General features: G+C 46.8%; 1 protein-coding gene across 1 annotated transcript in view; it reads left to right on the top strand.

Annotated features, from left to right (window-relative positions):
- Nucleotides 1–25242, top strand: part of LOC117519709 (peroxisome proliferator-activated receptor gamma coactivator 1-beta-like) — a 215026-nt gene extending 189784 nt beyond the window's left edge. The window contains exons 5-11 of the mRNA XM_034180967.1: nt 8–1034; nt 9360–9405; nt 19265–19329; nt 20807–21443; nt 23487–23544; nt 23739–23857; nt 25074–25242. Of these exons, the coding sequence (XP_034036858.1) occupies nt 8–1034; nt 9360–9405; nt 19265–19329; nt 20807–21443; nt 23487–23544; nt 23739–23857; nt 25074–25242 (2121 nt within the window). The remainder of the gene's footprint in view (nt 1–7; nt 1035–9359; nt 9406–19264; nt 19330–20806; nt 21444–23486; nt 23545–23738; nt 23858–25073) is intronic.
- The last annotated feature ends 2536 nt before the right edge of the window (nt 25243–27778 follow it).

Raw genomic sequence — 27778 nt, 5'->3', positions numbered from 1 at the left:
GCCTCAGATTGATGTCCCTCAGGAGACAAAGCCACGTGTGGTGCGTCCAGCTGGACGCCTGTGCACCGAGCTCCACCGCCACCTCACCACCACACGGAACGCTGAGGAGACTACGGCCCCTGACACTGATGAAGACGAGGAGGAGGAGGAGGATGAGGACAGTGAGTCGGAGGACGATGAGGACGAGGAGGAGGGGGAGTCTTCCAGTAGTGAAATGGAAGGTGGTGTGGTCATGTCCACAGCCCTCCCTGAGCCAGCCAAGCCTCAGTTCAGCTCAGAAAAAGAACTGCAGTCAGTGGTGGAGCTGATCAGGTACATGCACACCTACTGCCTCCCCACACGGAAGCAGCAAGGCTGGGAGCGCCGAGACCGGGACATTCTGGGTTTGGCTCGCAGCAGGACCCGACACGAGTCCTCTCGCCCGGCCACAACAAACTCTCATGGCAGAGTCGTGTTGGTTGCTACATCCAGCACTAGTGGAACCTTCAGTGGGATGAGCAACAGTGGCCCAAGGAGGCTTCCCTTCACCAGGAGGAGGGAGGTGAAAGCCAACTCCCTACTACGCGAGCTCCTGCAGCAGAGCAGCTCATTTGACGTAAGCAAGCCTTACAGACTGCATAGCCCACCATACTCCCACTGTCCGAACTCTGCCCCAAGAGCCTCAACCCAACCTCCCAACTTCCCCAACCCTAATCTGGAGATTTGTAAAGACTCCTCTTCCCCTGATCGAAAAAACTCCTCCTCTGTGGCACCACAAAACCTTGAGTTAACCACAAAGAACAGTGGCTCTTTTTCAGTTCGGCGGTCCTTACGTTTGGCGTCCTTCCCCAGTCGCTTTGCCAAGCGTCTGTGGTCGGAACATGTGAGTGATAGAGAAAGGAGGCACAAAGAGGAAGAGCATGAGGGACGAGTGAGGGTCAGACTCCTCCCAATCCAAGCAGGAGGACGAATCACAACGGAGAATCAACAAGAGCAGTTAACTTTAGTCGACAGCCACAGGGTGATGGAGCCGACCAAACCGTGCTGCCACACAGGTCAGGAAGTGGCCGTGTTCACACTACATACCTCGTTCTTCTTCTGTGCACATTTTACAAAATTTTACCATTTGGTTTTAGTTGCAGAATGAATGTAGCATAAACCTGTTTTCAGGTTTTCGTGTTTCAGCGATTCACAATCATGCTACCTGTTTGTGTCCTTGAACAAGGCACTTCATCCTCCCACATGTAATGGACTGGTGTCCCACGCAGTGAAAATCCTAGAAACTCTCATCCTCTTCACACTTCATGCGCCTGCGGTTACTATAACCCCAGTTCCATTGAAGTTGGGACATTGTGTAAAATGTAAATAAAAACAGAATACAATGATTTGCAAATCCTCTTCAACCTATACTCAATTGAATACACCACAAAGACAAGATACTTAATGTTCAAACTGATAGACTTTATTGTTTTTGTGCAAATATTTGCTCATTTTGAAATGGATGCCTGCAACACATTTCAAAAAAGCTGGGTAGTGGTATGTTTACTACTGTGTTACATCACGTTTACTTCTAACAATACTCAGTAAGCGTTTGGCAACTGAGGACACTAATTGTTGAAGCTTTGTAGGTGGAATTCTTTCCCATTCTTGCTTGATGTACGACTTCAGTTGTTCAACAGTCCGGGGTCTCCGTTGTCATATTTTGCCCTTCACAGTGCGCCACATATTTTCATTTTCAATTAGCGACAGGTCTGGACTACAGGCAGGCCAGTCTAGTACCTGCACTCTTTTATTACGAAGCCACTCTGTTGTAACGTGCAGAATGTGGTTTTCCATTGTCTTGCTGAAATAAGCAGGGATGTCCCTGAAAAAGACGTTGCTTGGATGGCAGCATGTGTTGCTCCAAAACCTGGATGTACCTTTCTGCATTGATGGTGCCATCACAGATGTGCAAGTTGCCCGTGCCATGGGCACTAACACACCCCCATACCATCTGAGAGGATGTATGGATTAGACACAAATGCAAGGCTCACTCTGGCAGCTCTTGTTTGAAGACTTTAGTGGAGGTAATAGCAGTGGTCGGTACATAGGAAGGCAGTCCAAGATACACAGCAGCAGTACAAAAAACATCAGGCTTAGACACGGTCGGATTAAACAGGCTGGAGGTCGAGAACACGATGAGGCTGGCAGAACAAGAGAATACAGTAATGAGAGCTGGAAAGAAGGCACAGGGCACATCAAACTGGCGAAGAAACAGAGCAAAATGAGCAGTATATATACATCCCAGTGATTAGTAGCAGATTGACAGCAGGTGCACGAGGAGGAGCCTAGAACAAGGTTGTGGTCAGGAGAGCAGAGACACACCCACCACCAAGAGAGACAGAGAAACCAATGCAGAAAAAGATCACACGGAGGAACAGACAAACTGCAGAGCAACCAAACAGATAAAGACAAAACAAAGTAAAACAGAGCAAACTCACATCCTGACAGTACCCCCCCCCCCACCTGCCATGGCCGACCCCGGGCAGCCCAGGCGAGGCAGGGTGAGCAGCATGAAAAGTGCGAATAAGACCAGGATCCTCAGGGCCATACCCCTCCCAATCAACCAAATACTGAAAACCGCAACGGCGAGAAGCCAGGAACCGGCGCACAGAAAAAAACAGGACCACCATCCACACACCGGGCGGGCGGCCGGGGTACAGCAGGAGGGCACAAAGCGCTCGACTGAATGGGTTTGACACAACTAACGTGAAAGGAGGGATGATACGCATGGACCGGGGGAGACGAAGACGAACAGAAACAGGATTAATGACCTTGGAGACCGGGAATGGACCGACAAACCTGGGAGCCAATTTCTTGGGCACGTCCCTGAGGGAAAGATAATGAGTCGAGAGCCACACTTTCTAGCCTTCGACGTAAGATGGAGCCGTTGCCCTCTTACGGTCAGAGGAGGCTTTATAGGATGCTGTGGAACGTAGCAGAAATTTTCGTGCCCGCTCCCAGGTTCGCCGACAACGGAGGATAAGACTAAGTGCCAAGGGAACCGGGGAGTTGAGATCGACTGAGGAGAAGAGTGTGGGCTGATGACCAAAAACCACATGAAATGGAGAGTAAGTGGTGGAAGCGGAGGGCAAGCTGTTATGTGCGAGTTCAACCCACGGGAGTTGATTTGACCAGGAGGTGGGATGACGTGATGCTAACAACCGAAGTCCTTTCTCCAACTCATGATTTAACCGTTCCACCTGCCCATTGGCCTGTGGATGGTAGCCCGAGGTTAAACTGGATGTGACCGCGAGGAGATGGCAAAACTCCCTCCAAAAATGGGACACGAGCTGTGGACCCTGGTCTGACACAATGTCCTGAGGCAACCTGTGTAATTTGAAGAAGTGATTTAACATGACCACTGCAGTTTCCTTAGCCGACGGTAGTTCACTTAGAGGTATAAAATGAACCATTTTTGAGAAGCGATCAACGACGGTCAGGACAACCGTATGCCCCTTAGAAGGTGGGAAACTGGTCACAAAATCTATTGCAATGTGAGACCATGGACAAATCGGAATCGGTAATGGCTGTGTAGTGCCAGTGGGCGGTTGTTTGGACGATTTGTGCATCGCACATAACTGACAAGCGGCCACATATTCCGAGACAATTTTGCCACCAAAACCTTTGCTGCACTATAAATATGGTCTTCCTAATACCTGGATGACACAACATACATGTTTCGTGACACCAACGAATAGTTTCATCCCGGAGGGCCGGAGGAACAAAAAGCTTTCCCTGCGGACACCCAGCAGGGACGGGCGCATCTCCCACAGCTGATTTGATGCGGGACTCACTGTCCCAAGTTAGTGTGGCCACAAAACAGGAGGGAGGTAAGATTGTTTCCGGCTCCACGGGTGCGTCAACCGAGTCGCCTTGTTGGGACAGGGAGAAGTTAAATTGACTAGAAAATATTGCCCAACGGGCCTGACGGGAGTTAAGACGCTTGGCGGTGTGGAGATATTCAAGATTTTTATGGTCAGTGTAGACTATGAATGGGTATTGTGCCCCCTCCAGCCAGTGCTGCCACTCCTCCAAAGCCACTTTGACCGCTAACAGTTCGCGGTCACCGATACCATAATTTCGTTCAGCTGGGGACAGCTTGCTAGACAGGTAGGCGCACGGATGCAATCTGTTGTCAGTAGGATTTCTCTGTGATAAAAACGCCCCCACACACACATTGGAGGTATCGACTTCAGCCACAAACTGTCGAGCGGGGTCAGGGAGGAGCAGCACAGGGGCCGCGGTAAAGTGATCTTTTAGGGCTCTGAATGCCTCGTCATACTCAGGTGTCCAGACGAACGGGCAGAGGGACGAGGTTACTGCATGAAGCGGAGCTGCAACGGTACTAAAACCCCGGACGAACTTGGGTAGAAGTTGGCAAAACCTAAGAATCGTTGCCCACTCCTGGACCGCTGTCACCTTAGCGGGGTACATTTTGATTTCACCAGCAGAGTTTACAAAAGCTAAATTAAAAAAGAGATCGTGGATCTGTAGAATTCACCTTTTTCTGCCTTTACAAATAGCCCATTTTGCAATAAGGTCTGTAATACCAGACGGACATGATGTGTGTGCATAACCAAATCATGGGAAAGTATAAGGATGTCATCTAAATAAACAAAGACAAATTTATTAAGAAATTCCCATAGGACATCATTGACTAGATTCTGAAATACTGCAGGTGCGTTCGTGAGTCCAAATGGCATAACCAGGTATTCGTAATGCCCAGACGGGGTGTTAAAGGCCATTTTCCACTTGTCTCCTTGTCTAATTCTTGCCAAGTGATACGCGTTTCGTAGATCAAGCTTGGTAAAAATCGTCGCCCCTTCTAACAACTCAAACGCAGAAGAGATTAGCGGGAGCGGGTAGCGGTTCTTTACCATGATGTCATTTAAACCCCGGTAATCTATGCAGGGGTGGAGCGTCTTATCCTTCTTTTCAACAAAAAAGAAACCCGCCCCTGCGGGCGATGAAGAAGGACGAATCAACCCCACAGCCAAAGACTCCTGAATATACTCATGCATTGCATGGCATTCGGGAGCTGAAAGAGGAAAGAGCTTTCCCCGTGGCGGCGACATCCTGGGGAGGAGCTCGATAGCACAATCATAATTGCGATGGGGTGGTAACGATTTTGCTCTGGCTTTACTGAAAACGGCTGCTAGGTCATGGTAGCATTCTGGAACTCCGGTGAGATCCAGATCAGAACCCTGAGGAGTACAGACAGAATTATTCAGACATACATTATTACATGCCGGGCTCCATGAAACATTCTCACATTTTACCCAATCAAAATTTGGCCCATGACGTTGTAACCAGGGGTGCCCCAAAATGATCGGGTGAGTCATCTGATCCAGTACATGAAAACTGATGGATTCTGAGTGTGTGTGGGAAATGATCAGTTTAACCGGCTGAGTACGGTGTGTGATATGGCCCAAAACATGCCCATCCACTGCACATACCACCAGAGGACGAGAGATCTTATACAGCTTAAGGTGAAGGAACCTGGCGAGAGAGGACAAAATCAAATTGGCATCAGAACAAGAATCAACAAATGCTGATACGGCTATGGTGGAGTGGTCAGATATTAATTTGGCTGGGATAATGTTTTGAGTTGAAACAGAAGAAATGGAATTAAGACTCACCCGCAGCTCTGATCTTGACCACACGGTGGCACCCTTGGCTTGACAACAGGATATCAAGTGCCTTGACTGTCCACAGTAGTCACAGATTCCGCCCTCACGGCGGTGCTATTGCTCCGCCGGTGAGAGATGTGTGTGTCCCAGCTGCATAGGTTCCTCTGAGCTGTGAGGAGGAGGATCGAGCCGAGCATGGGAGGAGGAAGGCCGGCTTGGAGGCATGTCGGTACACAGATCCGGATAGTGACTCCCACGTCGTGGTCGGTCCTGCAGGCGGCGGTCCGTATGGATGGCCAGTGCGATCACACTGTCCAAGTCGTCCGGCAAGTCGACCACAATGAGCTGATCTTGAATGTCGGCGGACAGTCCCTGGTAGAAGACGTCTAACAATGCCGCCGGGTTCCATTCACTTTTGGCTGCAAGGATATGGAAGTCGATTGCGTAATCACCGACCCGGCGGCTTCCCTGCTTCAGCCTCATGAGAGAGCACGCTGCCTCCTGCCCTGGAGCCGTGTGCTGGAAAACATGCTCGAGTGCGGTGGTGAATGCAGTGAGAGAAGCACAGGCTGGTGACTGACGACCCCACTCAGCGGTGGCCCAGAATGCTGCACGACCGGTCAGGTGAGTGATAATATAAGCAATCTTTGCTCTGTCGTTCGGAAACATGGCGGACATCAGTTCGAAGTGGAGTTCACACTGAGTAATGAATGGTCTGACGTCTCCGGTTTCGCCTGAGAAGTGTTCAGGTTACGACAGCTGGTTGCACACCACTGGCACTGACACAGAAGCCGGTAAGGTGGCTTTCGGCACCGGTGGAGGTGGGCTGGAACCGCCGGTGGCATAATCCGACGAAGCCTGAGGGCTGAGTCGTGACAGTAACTGACTCATTTGCTCATTGATTGAAGACATGAAAGCATCCTGGCGTTTGGTGAATTCGCCAAGCCCGGGGCTGCGCGCAGCAAGCTGATCTTCCTGCTGCGCCAGCTGCTTGCTGTGGTGACGTACTGCCAACTGACAAGCATCTGAGCCTGCTGCGTCCATTGTTGGCCAGATTGATCTGACAGGATGTATGGATTGGACACAAATGCAAGGCTCACTCTAGCAGCTCTGGTTAGAAGACTTTAGTGGAGATAATAGCAGTGATCAGTACACAGGAAGGCAGTCCAAGATACAGAGCAGCAGTACAAAAAACATCAGGCTTAGACACGGTTGGATTAAACACGCTGGAGGTCGAGAACACGATGAGGCTGGCAGAACAAGAGAATACAGGAACGAGAGCTGGAAAGAAGGCACAGGGCGCATCAATCTGGCAAAGAAACAGCAAAATGAGCAGTATATATACATGCGAGTGATTAGTAGCAGATTGACAGCAGGTGCGCGAGGAGGAGTCTAGAACAAGGGCGTGGTCAGGAGAGCAGAGACACACCCACCACCAAGAGAGACAGAGAAACCAATGCAGAAAAAGATCATACGGAGGAACAGACAAACTGGAGAGCAACCAAACAGATAAAGGCAAAAAAAAGTAAAACAGAGAAAACTTACATCCTGACACCATCACAGATGCTGGCTTTTTGAACTTTGCACTGGTAACAATCTGGATGGTCTCTTTCCTCTTTTGTCCGGAGGACACGACATCCATGATTTCCAAAAACAATTTGAAATGTGGACTCATCAGACTACAGCACACTTTTCCACTTTGCGTCTGTCCATTTCAAATGAGCTTGGGCCCAGAGAAGGCGGCGGTGTTTCTGTATGTTGTTGATGTATGGCTTTCCCTTTACATGGTAGAGTTTTAACTTGCACTTGTAGATGTAGCGACGAACTGTGTTAACTCACAATGGTTTTCTGAAGTGTTCCTGACCCCACACGGTAAGATCCTTTGCACAATGATGTCAGTTTTTAATGCAGTGGCGCATGAGGGATCGAAGGTCACGGACATTCACTGTTGGTTTTCGGCCTTGCCGCTTACGTGTAGAAAGTTCTCCAGATTCTCTGAATCTTCTGATTATATTATTAACTGTAGATGATGGAATTCCTGAATTCCTTGCAATCGAACATTGAGAAACATTGTTCTTAAACTGTTGGACTAGTTTTTTCACACAGTTGTTCACAAAGTGGTGATCCTCGCCCCATCTTTGCTTGTGAACAGCTGAGCCTTTTGGGGATGCTCCTTTTATACCCAATCATGACACTCACCTGTTTCCATTTAACCTGTTCACCTGTAGAATGTTCCAAAAAGGTGTTCTTTGAGCATTCATCAGCTTTCCCAGTCTTTTGTCTCAACTTTTTTGAAACATGTTGCAGGCATCCATTTCAAAATGAACTAATATTTGCACAAAAACAAAAAAGTCTATCAGTTTGAACATTAAATACACGTATCTTGTCTTTGTGGTGTATTCAATTGAATATAGGTTGAAGAGGATTTGCAAATCATTGTATTCTCTTTTTATTTACATTTTACACAACATCCCAACTTCATTGGAATTGGGGTTGTATTAGAGACATGTTAAAGTACATCCTAGATAGGTAGGATGGACTGTAGCATATCTGTAATAGTAACCGCAGGTGTATCTTTAACCACCCCCTCAAAATAGCCTTGGGCCTAAATTTTGGCGTTGTCGTATGACCTTGACCATTTTTTTAAACATTGAAATTACTGTGTCCTTGCCTGAAAAGGCCTCTTAGGGGATGCCTACATGTCCCCTGTCTCTGGGTAGATGGTAGTTACTTTCAAGAGGTGGGGATGAATCCGATGTCTGTCTGGGTGGTTGCCATTAAGGACCCAAGGTGGTTCGGTGATGTCATGGATGTGGCGATGCGCCGTACCAGCTTGACCATCCTTGTTGGGATGGGTACAACACCACTTATATAGAGTATGAGTCAAGACCAAGACCTTAAAGAGCCAAGCATACATCAAGACCTAGACTTTGAGATTTTGAAGTGTCCGAGACCAAGTCCAGATCGAGTCTTTGTAGGAGGCGAGACTGCGTCAAAACAGATCTAAAAAAATCAAGTCTCTTAAAGTTCAAAATAAAATTTCTGTTGGGCAGACGGGCTCGGCATTTCAGTTAGACACTGTAAGAAGTCAAAATGGGCAAAAAAAGAGGTATACCAAAACAGAACATGTTGTAAAAGTGTCAGATATAAGATACTGAGCAATTTTGACAGCTCACATTAGAGCACGTTAATAATTGTTAATATCATTTTTAATTAATGTGTGTACTTGTTGTAGCCTCCAACCGGGTCAAGGCAGAGTAGAATTGCTTTCAGTTCCGAGATGAGACTGAGTAAGTGGAAAGGTGGTCTTGAGACAAGAAGGCCAGACTCGAGCACTTACTGCCTGAAGCTTAATCAGTCCACCAGCTTTGGTCCAAATCAATTTAAACTCTTCTAGTTACTATATTCACACTTGGGCAGGCACATATGACCGAAAACAATACCCCCTATCTGCCTGAATAGTTAGCAGACTTAGTATTGTCCAGCTGTGACAACTGTGACAGTATCATGTATTTGTTTTTAAAATGGTTGGGTTTCCTCTCAGTAGCACAATTAATTTTTTCACATTCATTCCTTCTGAGTGTGTGTGTATGTGTGTGTGTGTGTGTGTGTGTGTGTGTGTGTGTATGTGTGTGTGTGTATATATGTGTGTGTGTGTATATGTGTGTGTGAGTGATTTATTTTTGTTTTTGGCTTTTTTGGTTGCAGAAAAAAGAGTTTGTCTCTGCCTGCCTCTGAACCCCAAGTCCACTGGGTGAGTACCTCCGTAGAGAACCTGCTGTACATCAATACGCAGTAACGACTGTTCTCAAAGAACTACATCATATTTAATTCTGCTTGGAGACATGAATGATACACAATGTGGTATTAAACCTTTTATGCAAGACTTCATCATGCTCTGTAAATGGTTAGCAATATAGCACAAGCCAGTTTGTAGTCTTTGTCTTCACATAGAATACCCTAGATAACTAAAGTGTATGTTTGTTGATGAAAATGTTGGGCCTTACTTTCAGAGATGTTCAATTTTATGGGGCTATTCCACAGATCACCGTTCCTTCCCGTTTAATCCCAAATAGCAAATCGGGACATGTTTTGAAGGATCACAGTAACTTGATCCATCTTTGTCAATCTTGTACAAACTTAGTATACGTAGTAGTTATGACCATCATTGGCACCAGATATGAAATTGGGATCCAGTTTTTGAACTGTTCAAAAATTTCTTATCGATTCTAGAAATTGTACGTGGTAACCTCCGGGTATTCGTTGTCTTAATGGTTAACATTTTTGAACTTCTTTAAACAGAGTATTCCTTAGTGACTACTGCTTGAAACTTGTTTGACCATCCTCCATCTGGGTAAAAATTTGAAGCCGAAGCAGCGTTTGTCAACGTTTTTGTTTACAGTTGAATAGCTCCATCATGTCTGGCCAAGGGGGAGCAGCTCCTTTCTTTTTCGGGAGGGTTGCCAAGTCTGGACCTAAAACGCAAATCAGTTGGCAAGTCTGCTCTTTATAAGTTAGCCTGATAGGAGGCAAGCTGGATGAAGCCATTTCAATCCATTTTTAAGCTTGTTTTGGGTCGTGGGTGATCATAGTAGAATGGCACCCTGTGGAATAGCCCTGTTAGAACCAGCCATTGGAGGAGGCGTGTTTTGGACCTTTGTGAAAGCATGCATTCCAATGTTGCTTTTCCAATAAGGAATCATTCTGTCCAATTTCTTCTTTTAAACACATTTGTCAGTGACAGTAGAATAGGATTTCAGAAGCTGCATTTTCACGTTGTCATGAGACATTCATTGTCATGGGACTATTTAGGCATACAGAGCAAAACTTTTCAACCGAATCAAATGCTTTGAGAAAATCAACAAAGAGGTGCTTCTGATATTCAGGCTTGTGTTCAGTGACTACTTGCAGAGCTAGAAGGTGGTCAATGGTGAACTTTTTGAGTGTGAAGCGAGACAGCTCCACTCACTGAGCAACAAGTAAATGGGACTGATCCTTGCCAGCACTCTTCGCAGCACAGAGAGCAGCATAATACCCCCGCACTGGAGTTAATGAAGTCCATCTGATGACCCTTTCATTCGCATCATGGGATGAAAAGTCCTTTCTTTGAGTTCCGTAGCGATGATACCTGTCTCCCAGACTGAAACTAATTATTTGCAGTGCCAGAACAGAATCTCCACCTTCCTGGAGGAGCTCTGCTCAAATACAGCAGACTCCTTGAGTATTCCCCACCTTCTCACAAACCACTGGTGGTTCTCAGCTGACTGGAAAAAAATCAATTTCCAGAACTCCAGTGCTGGCGATGTCTAACGTCCTGGTTGGAGGGTCACAATTGTACAAAATGCTCAAGTGTTTGACTGGGTTACATCTAGGGCTGAAACGATTAGTTGAGTAACACAAACAATTTAATTACAAAAAATGTCGAGGCAGATTCTGTGCCTCGAAGCTTTGTTTAACGTTGTAGTACATATGCCAGGCCTGTGTGTGGCGTTGTAATGTCCCCAGAAAAAACAAACAGAAGAAGACTACAGCATGCGCATATGCCGTGTAAACGCTAATCAATTAGCGTGAAAGGCTGCTGCTTTCTAACGTGACACACAGAGTAAAAAATAGCCTTTTAAGAGAAAGAGGGTCCACGCTGATCATCTGAAATAGACTGACTGTGCATTTAAAGCGAAGCAGTGTGTTTGTCTATTTTTAAAAAACACACGGTCCGCTCTACGTGGAGAGTGACTATTCGCCCGGCGGCCAGGTGCTGTGTCTCTCTGCTCGGTGTGAGGGGAGCCTCTCCCAACTTATGTCCGGGGGAAGGGAGGTGATGGTCTAGTGGTTAAGGCGTTGGGCTTGAGACCAGAAGATCCTCGGTTCAAATCCCAGCCTGACTGGAAAATCACTAAGGGCCCATAAGCCAGGTCTTTATTCCCCTATTGCTCCCGGTGTGTAGTGGGCAACTTGTATGGCAGCACCCTCACATCGGGGTGAATGTTATTATTTGTAATTATTTGTAAGTTAGTTGTTTATTATTTATAATTACTTGTAAAGCGCTTTGAGCGTCTGATGCAGATAGAAAAGCTCTATATAAATGCAGTCCATTTACACAGCTCCGTCCCCAGCCAAACTGACAAGCAGTCTCTGGAAGAAGGCCACTCTTTCTTCTGTGTTTTGTTGAGACTCGCACTAAGTGTTTCGCTTTTTGGTTTTTGCTTTTTGGGCAACACACAGAGCTTCACAAACACGGAAACTTAAATAAAATCATTTTAAAAAACTGACTGCGAGGCTTACATGTTCAACCTCCAGCTGAAATGCATCTGCTGAATAGCAGCGAAAGAGGGATTACAAAAAAATCACGCAGGGACCCAGTTCACCAACCTTAAAAAAAAAAAAAAATCAAAACAAAACTTAAAATGGTTAAAAACAAAACAGAAAGCCACATCACATTGCCTTTTCAGCAAAATGTCAAGACTTTGGTGCAGCGACATTGTGCATTGCTTAGTAGGGAGAGTCCTAGCAGCAGCCCTACTTACATCTTAAAAATTTGCAGGATCCTCAAGAAGTTGCTGGACAGGTACTCAGTGGTGGGCACAGATAACCAAAAAATTAACTTTGATAACAGATAATCAGATAACTGAAAAGTTATCTTCGATAAAGATAAACAATAAACCACCCAAAAATGTATCGGAAGTTACAGATAACCGATAACAGGTAATTTCCAATATTTTCTCTGGTACATTTACACAATTTAAGTTTTAATGCCACAATAGCTTCTACTAATATTAAAAGTAACACAACAGACCCAAACAATGAGACCACACTGTTGTGTGGGCCGCTGAAGAGGAGGTACTGCTGGCCCACCACCACCAGATGGCGCCCTGCTTGGAGTGCGGGCTCCAAGCACGAGAGGGCGTCGGAGCTGCTGGGAGTGACAGCTGTCACTTATCAGCACCAGCTGTCACTCATCACCATCACTACAAAGGCCGGACTGCAACTCCACCTCCTCGCCGAGAAATCAGCTACCAAACAAGGTCATTTTCTCTGCGGTGATTATTATTGTGACTTAACAGTGGTCTGTGTGCAGCCGTGTTCCTGCGAGGTCTATTTAAGGCTGGATTGGCGGACAGTGAGAGTACGACGGTCTTCGTCTCTCACTCCATCCAGGAAGGAGACCAACAGGAGCTGCACGGGTGATATTGTATCTGGAGGTGGAGGTTCTCCCTCCCGGAGGAACTACTCAGGGAACGATTACTGGGTGTGTCTTCACACACCCACCATTAACTGTTTCTGTTTCTGCCAGCAGTACCTGGTCTGACAGCTGGAGACGGTGGCCACCTGGGACCCAGGACTTGGCGGCTCCGGTGTTCTTCAGATCCGTTGGCAGTGGAAGCCGTGTGGGATCCGGCTCTTCTCTGGACAGACGTCTTCTATCCTTGAGCCTGCCCACACGTTACCTTGTGTATGATTGACTGAACTCCTCAACTGCAATTGTCTGTATTCCGTTGTGCAATTCACAACATTAAATTGTTACTTTTTGGCTCATCCATTGTCCGTTCATTACTGCCCCCTGTTGTGGGTCCGTGTCACTACACCCTCCCAACAGGATTTCTCGGCCAGCGTCATGGATCCCGAGGGGCGTCAACCATCGCTTGAACAGCCAATGGAAGCGCGAGGTGAACAGGCGTCAGCAGGAGGCGTGTTAGGTGAGCTGCAGCAAATCTTAACCGCTTTCACTGCTCGGTTGGACTTAGTCACTGAGCAGAATGTTATTCTCAATCGGAGGATGGAGGCTCTCACCGCCCGGGTGGAAGCGCAAGCTCAGGGCGCTGCTGCAGCACCTCCTCCTGCTGACCGGAGGCCTGAATCAGACATTCCGCTGGTCGTTCAACTGGCTAAGGACGAACCGCGGGATTTCGATGGGCTTGTTGATCTGGTTATACGATTAGATAACCGATTAGAGGAACACCGTTGGGAGCAGGGCGGGGGGCGTGGCCGGGCACGAGCCGTCCCTCTTCCTTCCGGGTCCGAAAGGGTGCCGCCTTCCCCACGCTCCACAGCCCGTGACTCCCGTGTGGCGACAGCTCCCCCTGCTGATGAAGCTATGGACACGAGCAGGGCCAAAGTTAAATCAAATAACAGACAACGGAGGCTGGCCCGTGGGGAGTGTTTTTTCTGTGGCTCGAGTGAGCACTTACAGAGGAACTGCCCCAAGCGGTTAAACGACAACGCCCGCCCTTAGAAACTGGGCTAAGGGTGGGCCATAACACGCATGCGGGGAAACCCCCGCAAATCCGCAGTTACGATCCTGAGTGGGGATCTGACCCTTCACGCCTCAGCACTGGTAGACACGGGGTCGGAAGGGAATCTGCTGGACAGCAGATGGGCAAGGGAAGTCGGGCTCCCTCTAGTGGCTCTACCTTCACCATTGAAGGTACGGGCACTAGATGGCACCCTTCTTCCATTAATCACACACCAGACACAACCAGTGACATTGGTGGTGTCTGGTAATCACAGGGAGGGGATTGTGTTTTATGTAACACCTTCTACCTCCCGTGTGATTTTGGGTTATCCTTGGATGATAAAGCACAATCCCCAGATTGATTGGCCGTCTGGGATTGTGGCTCAGTGGAGCGAAACCTGCCACCGGGAGTGTCTCGGATCCTCGGTTCTGCCTGGTGTGACAGCTAGTGAGGAGGTTAAAGTCCCCCCCAATCTGACGGCGGTGCCATGTGAGTACCATGATCTTGCTGACGTTTTCAGGAAAGATTTGGCACTCACCCTTCCCCCGCACCGTCCGTATGATTGTGCCATTGATTTGATACCGGGCGCTGAGTACCCGTCCAGCAGGTTGTACAACCTCTCACGTCCAGAACGCGAATCAATGGAGACCTACATCCAGGACTCGTTAGCTGCCGGGCTGATCCGGAACTCCACCTCCCCGATGGGTGCTGGTTTCTTTTTTGTGGGCAAGAAAGACGGCGGACTCTGTCCATGCATTGATTACAGGGGGCTGAACGAGATCACGGTTCACAACCGATTCCCTCTGCCACTGTTAGATTCGGTGTTCACGCCCCTGCATGGAGCCCAAATTTTCACAAAACTGGATCTTAGGAATGCATACCACCTGGTTCGGATCCGGAAGGGAGACGAATGGAAGATGGCATTTAACACCCCGTTAGGTCATTTTGAGTACCTGGTCATGCCATTCGGCCTCACTAACGCCCCTGCAACATTCCAAGCTTTGGTAAATGATGTCTTGCAGGACTTCCTGCATCGGTTTGTCCGTATATCTAGACGATATACTCATCTTTTCCCCAGATCCTGAGACTCATGTTACGCATGTATGTCAGGTCCTGCAGCGGTTGTTGGAGAACCAGCTGTTTGTGAAGGGTGAGAAGTGCGAGTTCCACCGTACTTCTTTGTCATTCCTGGGGTTTATTATCTCCTCCAACTCCGTCGCCCCTGATCCGGCCAAGGTTGCGGCGGTGAGAGATTGGCCCCAACCAACAAACCGTAGGAAACTACAGCAGTTCCTCGGTTTTGCTCATTTTTACCGGAGGTTCATCAAAGGCTACAGTCAGGTAGTTAGCCCCCTGACAGCCCTGACCTCCACAAAAGTCCCCTTCACCTGGTCGGATCAGTGCGAAGCCGCGTTTAGGGAGTTGAAACGCGGGTTTTCAACTGCGGCAGTTCTGGTGCAGCCTGATCCAAAACGCCAGTTTATAGTCGAAGTGGATGCCTCTGACTCAGGGATAGGAGCCGTGCTATCCCAGAGCGGGGAGTCCGACAAGGTTCTCCACCCATGTGCCTACTTTTCTCGCAGGTTGACCCCGGCTGAAAGGAACTATGACGTCGGCAATCGGGAACTTCTTGCGGTGAAGGAGGCTCTGGAGGAGTGGAGACACCTGTTGGAGGGAGCTTCGGTACCATTCACGGTTTTCACGGACCATCAGAACCTGGAGTACATCTGGACCGCCAAGCGTCTGAATCCCAGGCAAGCCCGCTGGTCACTGTTCTTCGGGCGTTTTGACTTTCAGATGACATACCGCCCCGGGACGAAGAACCAACGGTCTGACGCCTTGTCCCGGGTGCACGAGGAGGAAGTCAGGACTGAGCTGTCAGACCCAACGGAAACCATCATCCCCGAGTCCACTGTCGTGGCCACCCTTACCTGGGACGTGGAGAAGACCGTCCGGGAGGCTCTGACATGGAACCTGGACCCGGGGACTGGACCCAAGAACAAGATGTACGTCCCACCAGAAGCCAGGGCTGCAATCCTTGACTTCTGTCACGGTTCTAAATTCTCCTGCCACCCAGGGGTGCGAAGAACCGTGGCAGTGGTCCGGCAGCGCTTCTGGTGGGCGTCTCTGGAAGCCGACGTCCGGGAGTACGTCCAGGCCTGCAGCACCTGCACCAGGGCAAAGTCGACCATCACAGGACCCAAGGCCTACTCCAACCTCTGCCCGTGCCTCATCGCCCCTGGTCTCACATCGGCCTGGACTTTGTCACGGGCCTCCCGCCGTCCCAGGGCTTGACTACCATCCTCACAATAGTGGACTGGTTCTCCAAGGCGGCCCACTTCGTGGCCCTCCCGAAGCTCCCGACGGCCCAGGAGACTGCAGACCTCCTGGTCCACCACGTCGTGCGTCTGCATGGGATTCCATCGGACATTGTCTCAGACCGTGGTCCTCAGTTCTCCTTCCAGGTCTGGAGGAGTTTCTGCAGGGAACTGGGGGCCACCGTAAGTCTCCCGTCCGGGTACCACCCCCAGACGAACGGACAGGCAGAGCGGGCGAACCAGGAATTGGAGCAGGCCCTCCGCTGCGTGACCTCCGCGCACCCGACGGCCTGGAGTGACCATCTGGCCTGGATCGAGTACGCTCATAATAGCCAAGTTTCATCTGCCACCGGCCTCTCCCCATTTGAAGTATGTTTGGGGTACCAGCCCCCGTTGTTTCCGCTTGTGGAGGGAGAGGTCGGGGTGCCCTCAGTCCAGGCCCATCTGAGGAAGTGCCGTCGGGTGTAGCGTACCGCCCGCTCTGCCCTGCTCAGAGCCCGGACAATGGCTAAGGCCCATGCAGACCGCCGGTGTTCCCCAGCCCCTGCATACCAGCCCAGGCAGGAGGTTTGGCTATCCACAGAGGACATCCCCCTGCAGGTGGAATCCCAGAAACTCAAGGACAGGTACATAGGACCATTCACCATACTCAAAGTCCTCAGTCTGGCCGCAGTGAAGCTGAAGCTACCAGCTTCACTGCGGATACACCCTGTTTTTCATGTGTCCAGACTCAAGCCCTGCCACACCTCTCCACTGTGTGCCCCTGGACCGGCGCCGCCTCCTGCCCGAATCATCGACGGGGAGCCCGCGTGGACAGTACGCCGGCTCCTGGACGTCCGTCGAAAGGGTCGGGGTTTCCAGTATCTGGTGGACTGGGAGGGTTATGGACCCGAAGAGCGCCCCTGGGTGAAGAGGAGCTTCATCCTGGACCCGGCCCTCCTGGCCGACTTCTACACCGGTCACCCGGACAAGCCTGGTCGGGTGCCAGGAGGCGCCCGTTGGGGGGGGGGGTCCTGTTGTGTGGGCCACTGAAGTGGAGGTACTGCTGGCCCACCACCACCAGATGGCGCCCTGCTTGGAGTGCGGGCTCCAAGCACGAGAGGGCGTCGGAGCCGCTGGGAGTGACAGCTGTCCCTTATCAGCACCAGCTGTCACTCATCACAATCACTACAAAGGCCGGACTGCAACTCCACCTCCTCGCCGAGAAATCAGCTACCGAACAAGGTAATTTTCTCTGCGGTGATTATTATTGTGACTTAACAGTGGTCTGTGTGCAGCCGTGTTCCTGCGAGGTCTATTTAAGGCTGGATTGGCGGACAGTGAGAGGACGACGGTCTTCGTCTCTCACTCCATCCAGGAAGGGGACCAACAGGAGCTGCACGGGTGATATTGTATCTGGAGGTGGAGGTTCTCCCTCCCGGAGGAACTACTCAGGGAACGATTACTGGGTGTGTCTTCACACACCCACCATTAACTGTTTCTGTTTCTGCCAGCAGTACCTGGTCTGACAGCTGGAGACGGTGGCCACCTGGGACCCAGGACTTGGCGGCTCCGTTGTTCTTCAGATCCGTTGGCAGTGGAAGCCGTGTGGGATCCGGCTCTTCTCTGGACAGACGTCTTCTATCCTTGAGCCTGCCCACACGTCACCTTATGTATGATTGACTGAACTCCTCAACTGCAATTGTCTGTATTCCGTTGTGCAATTCACAACATTAAATTGTTACTTTTTGGCTCATCCATTGTCCGTTCATTACCGCCCCCTGTTGTGGGTCCGTGTCACTACACCCTCCCAACACACACTTTTTTCTTTGAACATTCTGTCCCTGCTGGAAGCTCGTGTTTACTACAGAGCTCCCAGCACAGAGGCACTCTGAGAGCAGCTATAATCTCACAATCTCAATGCTCCGGTCAGGCGGAGGTCTTGAAAAATAAAGTCATACTGACTTATGGTTTTGATTTATAAATAACATTAATACCAATAGAATAACTCCATTAATGTCAATTCTGTCATTTGTACAAAGTTAAAATACAGCATAAATCTTTTAATGTTGAATAATGCACCAATACTGAGGTTTTGTAACAAATACAGGCAAAGGATTCTGGGTAAAAGTGCCTCTGCTAAACACTGATTGGTTCAGTCATTCATTATGTAAACCAACACGTTAATGTGACGTCTGTCGTGTATTGGTGTTTACAGATAAATGTCCCTTTGTAAAATATTGCATTTTTTATTTGTAAAAACAGGCATTTTTACAGAGCCCTGGAAGTGTCATCACAAAATGTTTGCATGTGGAGAGAATGTGCGCATGTTTTATGATGTTGTAAAACGTGCTTTACACTGTGTGAGATGATTTTTCATGCAGGAATTTGACCGTCTGGTCATTTATCACACTCTGAATTTGAAACCAGATAAAACATGTCTACATTTAAAGATGCTGTTCCAGGATCCAGATTTTGTCTGGATGCTGGCAGGCTTAGTGAGATTTTAATCTGCAGCAGACGGATTGCCCTCGCTGCTCTCTGTGTGCTGAATTAACCTCCCGCCCACCCGTCCTCCACCGTTGGGATGTCTCCACCTCCATCCAGTCACAAAGCTCAATCACTCACCTGCAGGGACCCGTGGCGTACGTCCATCTCCTAAATGAATCAGCTGACTGAGTACTTTGTATTATGTTATTGTGTTCTCCGTGGAGGGTTGGTAATATCCCGCCTGAAGATGGCCTGCCCGCCACGGCTCTGCTTTTCATGGCAAGTGGAGAAACAGAAACAGACGGCCAGAAATAGAAAGCAAAAGAAGAATAGAGCAGGGGACAGTGGAGTACATGTGGCTGCTGTGATAAGAAGTGAAGAACGTTGTGAAATGCCAGCAGCCTTTTCAGCAAATGAGCATAATTCAAATTCAGCAGACATTTAGCCGGATCTGCCCCCCCCCCCCCCCCCCCCCCCCCCCCCCCCCCCCAAAAAAAAATCAGTGTGCACTCTATACCTTGAGGCTGTTATTGGTTGAAACTTGTAAGTGAACACAGCAAAGATTTAATTTCTGTCTCCATCTCGTCTCCACCAGAGAGTCCCAGTACGGCACCAAGCCCTTTGAGCAGACACTCAGTGTGGATCTATGCGGAACTGCAGGTAAACACATGACATGTTTGTTTAGATTTAAATGGGCCACTTCACAGCTCCACTCACAACAGGTGGGAGCAGTGGAAGCAATCTTATATTTTGTACTAACCAGTAGAGCTGCATGGGAGATGTAGCTGCAGGCCGGCAGCAAAAGTTTACACTCAGATTTAGGGGTTGCCAGATTTATTAACAGACAGTGTATTGATCCCTGTCTTCAAAAGCAGTAAGAGCACAACAGCGTACATAGGTTCATTTTCACATTGTGTAAGCAGCAGAAGTATTTGCACTAGGGGTAGAATGGTGCATAGAAGTGATCGTATATAATTCGCACCAGAGTACAAGTCACACTTTTTTCTGTTTGGACCTCACTTTGTAATAGCACATTTCTCTGAGGGCAACTTTAACAACAGACAGGAACTCAGTGTGGCACATGTGCACACCACAGACTGTGTTGTTACTTAAAAAAAAAAACTTTTTAAATTTCAAAAAGCAAGATAGACAAACGTGTGTTTTACAACATAATGATGTTATTTGGTGCAGTTTTGACAAAGAAATTGTCAGATGGACACAGATTGCTGGTGCACAGCAATGTAGAGAAGTGCACAGTGGATATATGCAGGAAGCCCTCAATGTGTGGTGTGTAACATAAGGACTGTTAAATTCCCAAAGTTAGCAATGGACAGATAAACATACATGTAAATAGCTCTTCTTCTTCTTCATATTATTATTATGATTATTATTATAATGGTTAAGTCACATGACAGGACCTCAAAAGCTAGTAAAATTAAAAATGTGCCTTTTCCTCTGGAAAATATGTTGTATGCTATAACTGTGGCTTGATTGTGACTTATTCATGATATCGGTTGTCCAGGAAAAAGGACACAGTGTTTTATAATTGTGAGTTCTTGTGATGCAAATAAAAACATTTAATGGCGAACACGTAGAAAGACAAACGCAGTGCAGGTGATGAGTCAGATTCGCAAGGTTTAGTTCGCTGACACTCATTTGTTGTGTCACTCTGACACAACAGCTCCACGTTTACGTGCGCTTCAGGGGCTCTTCAGTCTGGAGAGGGTGGGAACTTTGATCACTCAGGATTTGGTTCCTGGTCAAGTCCTCTTTACCTGTGTTAGATGTTTTTGATTCTGATCATACTGTTTCTGTAATGATGGGATTTGTCGCGATTGATCTGCTTCATAATGCCTCCAGCTATTCAGTGACAGTTGCTGTGATTTAACCCCAAACAGTTTTAAATTAGGCACATTGATTGGACTTGCTGTGAGGAAGGTTTTTCCTTCTTTTTTATTTTTTTGGTTATTTAGATCTGTCAGAGCACCTGAAGCTGTGTGGAAGGAATATTGACTAAAGTGTTTATAGCGCATAGATTCATGTGTGCTCTCGGAATAAAAATGATCTGTTTTTTAAAGATTCAGAGTTATGTTAGACTTAGCATCTGTCTCATGTGTCAACCTCCCCCTTGCCTTAGGTCTCACGCCACCCACCACCCCGCCTCACAAGCCTGTGGAAGATGAGCTCTTCAAGCCGGGAGGGGAGTGTGGAGGAGGGACAAGCGGAGGCAGCGGCAGTGATGGCGAAGGAGGCGGCGACAAGTCCATCAATGCCAACGTTACCACAAAGGGTTCGTCCTGGCTCAGCCGCTCTCACCAGCGGAAGCTTCCAGAGCAGACTGAGCTCTATGCCCAACTACAGCGTATGGGTCAAGTCAGTGATGGAGAAACCTGCCACAGTTTTGGCGACCACGACTACTGTGCACTGAGCCTTGGAGAGAGCCGCAAGCGCAGCACTGCCATACTGGGTGCCATCTTACAGGCACAAAGAGAAAGTGAAGCAGGAAGCACCCTTGTGCCTAAAGCTTCCAGTGAGGAGGGATCAGCGGAGAAGGGCGGTGACAGGGTGGAGCCATCAGACATCATCCCAGAAAAGCCACAGGAGCTCCAAACGGTGACGCCAGTCATCTCGTCATCGCCACCGTCAGACTGCCAGCTGGCTGATGCATCACCGCCAGCTTCAGAGGAAGAGGCGGAGCACTCGTCAGCCTCTCGCTCGCCATCGCCAATCCTGCACTTATGTCCAGACTCTCCAGCCAGCAAGACCGATTCCAGGTGAGAGATAGGGAGAGTCCAAGTTTATGACCCATCAGAGGTCAAAAATCAATCGAAAGACACCAAAAAAAATCTGTTTCAGAAATTTGTTATGACCTACATCCAAATGCGATTTTGGGTATTTTCCAACCATATTAGAACACTGGGATAATCCTTGGTTTGGGTGGGGGCGGAGCATCATGCTGTTGTCGATTTGGCATCCTCAGCCAAATCCTCCAACTCTTCCCGGGGGATCCCGTAGAGTTCTGAAGCCAGCTGGTAGATATGATTCCTCCAGCATGTCCTGGGTCTTCTCCATATGGAGACCTCAACTGGCGCTTTTCGATGGAGAGAAGCAGCGGCTCTACCTCAAGTCCCTCCTTGACAGTGAGCTTCTCACCCTGTGATGGAGTATAAGCCCACTTACCCGACGGAGGGAATCTCATTTCCCCACTTGTATCCACAACCTGGTTCTTCCGGTCATTACCCAAAGTTCATGACCATAGGGGAGGACAGGAGAATAAAGTGACTGGTAAGTGAGAGTCTTGCGTACTTGCTCTGTTCTTTCTTTACCACAATGGTCCAGTAAGCTTCTGTAAAACATCAGAAGCTGCCCCAATCCTTCTCTCAATCTCACACTCCAATTTACACTCACTCACGAACAAGACCACAAGATACTTAAACTCCTCCACTTGGGGCAATAATTCTGCCCTGACCTGCTTAACCTATATTGTCTCAGTCCACTCAGCTAGAAATGGGTACCGGCCTGGCTGGGGAAGTAACCTGTGACAGACTGGTGTCCCATCCAAGGGGAGTCACAGGTTCTCGTCTGCTTGATGTAACATAATCCGGAGATAGGCACTGGTACCAACAGGTTTCAGGGCCCTATATAAGACATACTTTGTGGATTGGAAATGTTCATGTATCAATCCTCAGACCTGTCTAAAGAAATCCTTACATTAGATTGTCCAATATTTGTAGACTTTTAAAATTGGTTGAGCTAGGATGAATAAATACAATTGTTTTGACTATGTCAAACGTTTGATCTCTGGCACCCCCGTGACCTTCAAATGGAGTATGCGGTTAGAGAGAATGGATGGATGGATGAATGCTTGATCCCCAAAATAAAGGTCCAACAGAGTCGATTTCCATTGGTTTCTATGACCTGGGACATATGTTACAATTTTTTTTTTCAATTATTTTTATTTGTATAGCGCCAAATCAGAACAAAGTTGCCTCAATGTGCTTCACACAAGTAAGGTCCAACCTCACCAACCCCAATAATTGGTAACTCAGCATGACAGGTGATGCACACTATTCCCTTTTAGAACCCCATTAGCGCAACCAATAATTTGCATCACTGTTTTACCAAAATTGGAGCAACTTTAACTTGAACCTTTGTCGCCATTTTGCTGTTTTTACCCCATAACTCAAAACATTCAGTCAAAGATCATCCAAACTATATTTCTAATCTTTATGATCAGTCAAATAATGTGGTATACTAATCAAAATGATTGGAGCATTTTTAAATTTTGTAATTCTTCAGTGACCCCTGCTGGCTACAGCTGCCACCTTGGAATGGCCACCATACGTGTTTGTGTAGGCCATGGGCACTGAGGTTGGATTGTTAAGTGTTGTTGAGCCCCTTTAATGGTCCTGAAAACCTGTTTGACTCGTAAAGTGACGTAGATGTCTGCGGTGTGGACATGATGGTAAAGTCATCCAATATTTGTTCTGTACGCACACACAGCAGTACAAACATAAAGTGGTTTTATTATCACAAAGCATTCACAATAGGTTGTGTCCAAATTTCTAATTTTGAGTTGTACATCTTGTGCTGAGGAAAAATTTATTTATTTTTTTTTTATTACACACAGGAGGTGTGAAAGTAAGATTTAATGGGACATCCAGAAATATTTGTGTCTGGTTAGAAAGTTTGTAGATTACAGTAACACCTCACTGGCAGTCAGAGGAAGACACGTCCTTTGTGCCGCATTTCAGTTCCACCTCATGTCCTTATCTCTCTGTCCTCGTTTTCCTTTTTCCTCCCTTGTTCTGCTTTAGTGAGAACTCTGAGATCTGTCCTGAAGAGGAGCAGAGTAACAAAGTCACGCCAGATGAGGTAACGGGAGCACGCAAACATATTCACATCACGCCGCATTACAGTGAACGAATTTAACGCTCCGATCCAACTCCAGTTATCAGTTGATCCTCAGGACACCAGCCCTCGTGCAGACTCTTGCTTCAGTGGCCACAGTTATCAATATTCCGTATTGTCCTTTGTCCTGACTGTTGCCATGGTTTCCCTGTTGCTAGGACGACTGCCAGGTGTTCTGCATCCACAACCTGCCAAGCAGTGTGACCCAGAACATGCTGAGGAAACGCTTCCAGGTTTTTGGCAAGCCAGAGGACTGCAAAGTCATCATCTGCAACAAGTATGTGGATCGTCTGTCGGGAAATGTCTGTTTTTGTGTCATTCATAGAGTCGTGAAAGTTGATGACACCATTAATAAGGAACACATAACAAAGGGAATATGTGACAGTGATAATCTGTAGCCAAAACAAATTTATACACATGCTGACGGCTGAAAATAACTTTTTGCAAAAACAAGGATTCTTCTTGTATGCTACAAGTTCCATCTGAGCACAAAAGAAGAACAGATGGAAATGGTGACATAACTGAACATTACTCACCCACCATTCTGCCTTTCCCGTGTGCAACCAAGTGAATATTTGGTGCTGAACTCATCTTATTCTGAGCTAGAAAACCGCGTCCCGGGTGATTCTGGCTTTAAATCTTTTCCTAGTTGTTGTGGTCCTTCCAGTCACAGTTTCTGGTCTTTGCACCAGTAGACAGTCCCAAAGCTTCCAAAGCATGGGCTGTCAGTTCAGCCTGTATGACCCAGGCCTTAAGCCTGTGCTGTTGCATCCCATCGCATTTTTTGCGTTGATAGTGTTGAATACCATAAGGTGGTTTTAGGTCAGTTCCTGGCATTGGACTTTATAGTCTTATTTTTGGCTATGGGCTCTTGCGCATCTTTGTGTGACCATGGGGTGGGGGGGGGGGTCTATACAGTCACTGCTGATATTACAATGTGGTCAGCGGTGGATGATAATGTGATCAGTAAATAGACGACGTCATGATTAAAGTGTCATTGCAGATCAGAAAAGTCGACTGATCGAGTCGTCTGTGTAACCCATAAAATGCACCTATGTTTGAAAGGTTCAACTTATCATGAATCAATATTGTGGCCATGCCTCCACCATGAAGACTAAATAACACTCCAGGTGACTCTTTAGCCACCCCTGTTAATTAAAATGGCTGACTGTCTGCTTGGTGTGTACCTCCTTAAAACACACAGAGCACATCATTTCATGTCTGAGTTGTCTTTTGGTAGTTTTTGTTTCCTTTAGGTCACTTTTCCAACCAGTTATATTCTTGCTGTGATAAAACACACTAGAACACAAACTAAAAACCAAGAACATTTCAGCTTCATCTTTGTTCCGGGTCGCCTTAGCCCATTTAAATAGTCATGAATTTAAAAGGATCCATAGAATTGATTTGGTTTTCCAAATCTGTGCAAATGGTAATACACACTATCTTCATCTGTGCGCCATTAAATTAATGCGCATGTTCTGCTCTGGCTGCAGGGAGCGCTGTGGAGTGATCAAGATCCGGCAGTCTGGCAGCCAAAGACACCATAGAGATCAGGAGACAGTTTCCCAGAATGGAATTGTGGGCTTGAGGAGGCTGATGAGAAAACGCTACATAGATATGGGTAAGGGATGCATACAGGAACAACAGGAGCTGAAATATTAAAGCTCAGTGCAACAAGTGGAGTAAAATTTCACTGAGTGAAATCAGTTTCTCACTGCACAGTTCAGTAATCTAAATGTTTATAGTTATTTATGGCATTTATCGATTCCAGGGTTCTTGGAGTAGTCTCAGATCCAATAATACAAGTCTCTGTTTGATGTTTTTTAAATGGTTTCAAAATGTAATGTTTTCTTAGTTCAATCAGAGATCAGACAGTCATAAAAGCTACTTCACTTGCTGAGAAAAATGTAGACAGTCTGCCACAAAGTGACGAATTAAAAATGCCCAAAGGCAGCTGATGTGGAAATAATAAAATACAACCAAGATTAGGTCCTTGAGGAATACAAGGAATGAATATTTAATAATTAAACATAAAAAAACAGACTAAGGCACCAAAAAACAGCTGAAATGTGTTGCCGTTTTTGTGACTGTGGACTGTGCAAGTGTAAATTTTCATCTGTTTTTTGTTTTTGGTTTTTTTGTTGTTTTTTTTTAGTACAAGTCACACCTGCCAAAAAAAATCCCTCTTGAAGAGAGAAAAACGTGTATATAAGTAGCACCTTTTTCTGTATGTCAATCTCACTCATTAACACATTTCCCTGAGGCTGCATGTGCACACCATAGCTTGTGCCATTACTTAACAAAAGGACTTATCAAAAATAAGCAAGATGGACAAATAAACATCCATTTGGACAACATATTATACAAATATGAATGTTTATGAGTTCAAAGGTACGAATATTTCATGAGGTGAAAGCTGGAACATACCATTCAGAGAACAACTAAAATAGATCCTTGTCATTTGACATTTTAGTAATTTATAAACAACAGAAAAGGGACTTAGATTTTGGTGTTCCACTGCTGCTAAAGTCCAAATTGTGACGTGTAGTCCAGTGATGCTGTGCACTGACTTCAGACTTCCATAAAAAAAGACTTTGTTTCATTCCACAGTCCAGCTGAAAATCACATCAGCTTTTTATGTGAACAGCTCTTCATGCATCCAGATGGCTTACAGCGGAGTGGATTGTGTGTGTGTGTGTGTGGTGTGTGTGTGTGTGTGTGTGTGTGGTGTGTGTGTGTGTGTGTGTTACAAGAATTAGCAGCATCAGTTAGCTCAATCAAATCATCGTGTCATTGTCCCCCGCGCATGCGCACACACACGCAACCTGGTTGGCACTTGTGCGTGCGTGTACTACAAAAAAAAAGATTGTGTACGTCCTCAGTGCAGTGAAAAAAAAATCACGTCAGAAATGAGTTTTTCATTTTCATTCCAGCTTTTCATTCCAACTTCCTGCCAACAGCCTCCAGACAGCACAGTGGATTTGTTTTGTGTGTGCGTGTGTGTTGTGTGTGTGCATGCACGAGCACGTGTGCGTGTACGATCACGTGTGCGCATGGACGAGGACATGCGCGCGCGTGTGTGTGTGTGTGTATACATGTGCGTGTAAATGCATGTATACATGTGCTCTCTAAATGCAATGCAACACAAATGGGATGAATTAATCCATGTCATGTGACATACAAAGCACAAATCAAATGACAAGGATCCATTCAGCCTTTATATAATGGGCATTATTTGAGTCAGTTTGGGCAAAATAAATCATCAATGCTCACAGATTGCTGCCTGACAGCAGCACGGAGAAAGGAACAGATGTATGCAGAAAATTAACATCTCACAATATTTCTGAAAGCACAATACAATGGTTTAAAACTTATTTACAGAACAGAAAACACTGTACAAGAATTAAAAGCACTATGTCCTCTGTTTTAGACAGCTCAGTAGGGGTGCCACAAGGCTCCATTTTGGGCTCCCTCTTGTTCAGTATTTATATAAATGACCTTCCACCCATTTGTCCTGAAGTTCACACCCAACTCTATGCAGATGACGCGGTGATATGTTCATTGTAAATTCAAGTCAAAAAGCAGCTGCTGTGCTCCAGGATGCAATGGAAAAGATTTCAGATTGGATGGTCCAAACATGGTTAACATTAAATTTGAATAAATGGGTTTGCATGTTTTTCTTTAAAAGAAACAGTCTTCACCTTGCACCAGAAATAATTGTAAACGGAGAAAAACTTGGGGAAGTGGAATCTGTCAAATATTTAGGTGTGGTATTGGACAGGACACTGTCCTTTAAAAAGCACATTTCTAAACTAATCAAAACTGTAAAATTTTATTTACATCAGTTTAGATATATTCGCTATCAGGTGAGCACAGATGCAGCCAAGCTTTACATGCATGCAATGATATTTTTACATTTTATTTATTGCATCATGACCTGGTCTTTGTCGACCAACACAGCGTTACAGCCACTAAAAAGTCTTTATAAACAGGCTCTTAAATTTTTAGATTAAAAAACCTTTTTCATACCACTATTGTAACATTGTGAAAAAATATAAATTATTAACATTTGAAAATTTTATTTTCCTTCTCTAATGTTAGTTTAGTGTAGAAAATTGTACATAATCTGGCACAAATGTTCCAGGTCTTTGTTTAATGTCTCAAAACCATTTGGTGTGTTTCCATCATATTTGCAATG

Source organism: Thalassophryne amazonica, chromosome 11 (assembly GCF_902500255.1).
Source record: "Thalassophryne amazonica chromosome 11, fThaAma1.1, whole genome shotgun sequence".
Classification (NCBI taxonomy): Eukaryota; Metazoa; Chordata; class Actinopteri; order Batrachoidiformes; family Batrachoididae; genus Thalassophryne; species Thalassophryne amazonica.
The sequence above is the reverse complement of the archived record's forward strand: the minus strand, read 5'-3'. Positions and strand labels throughout refer to the sequence as shown.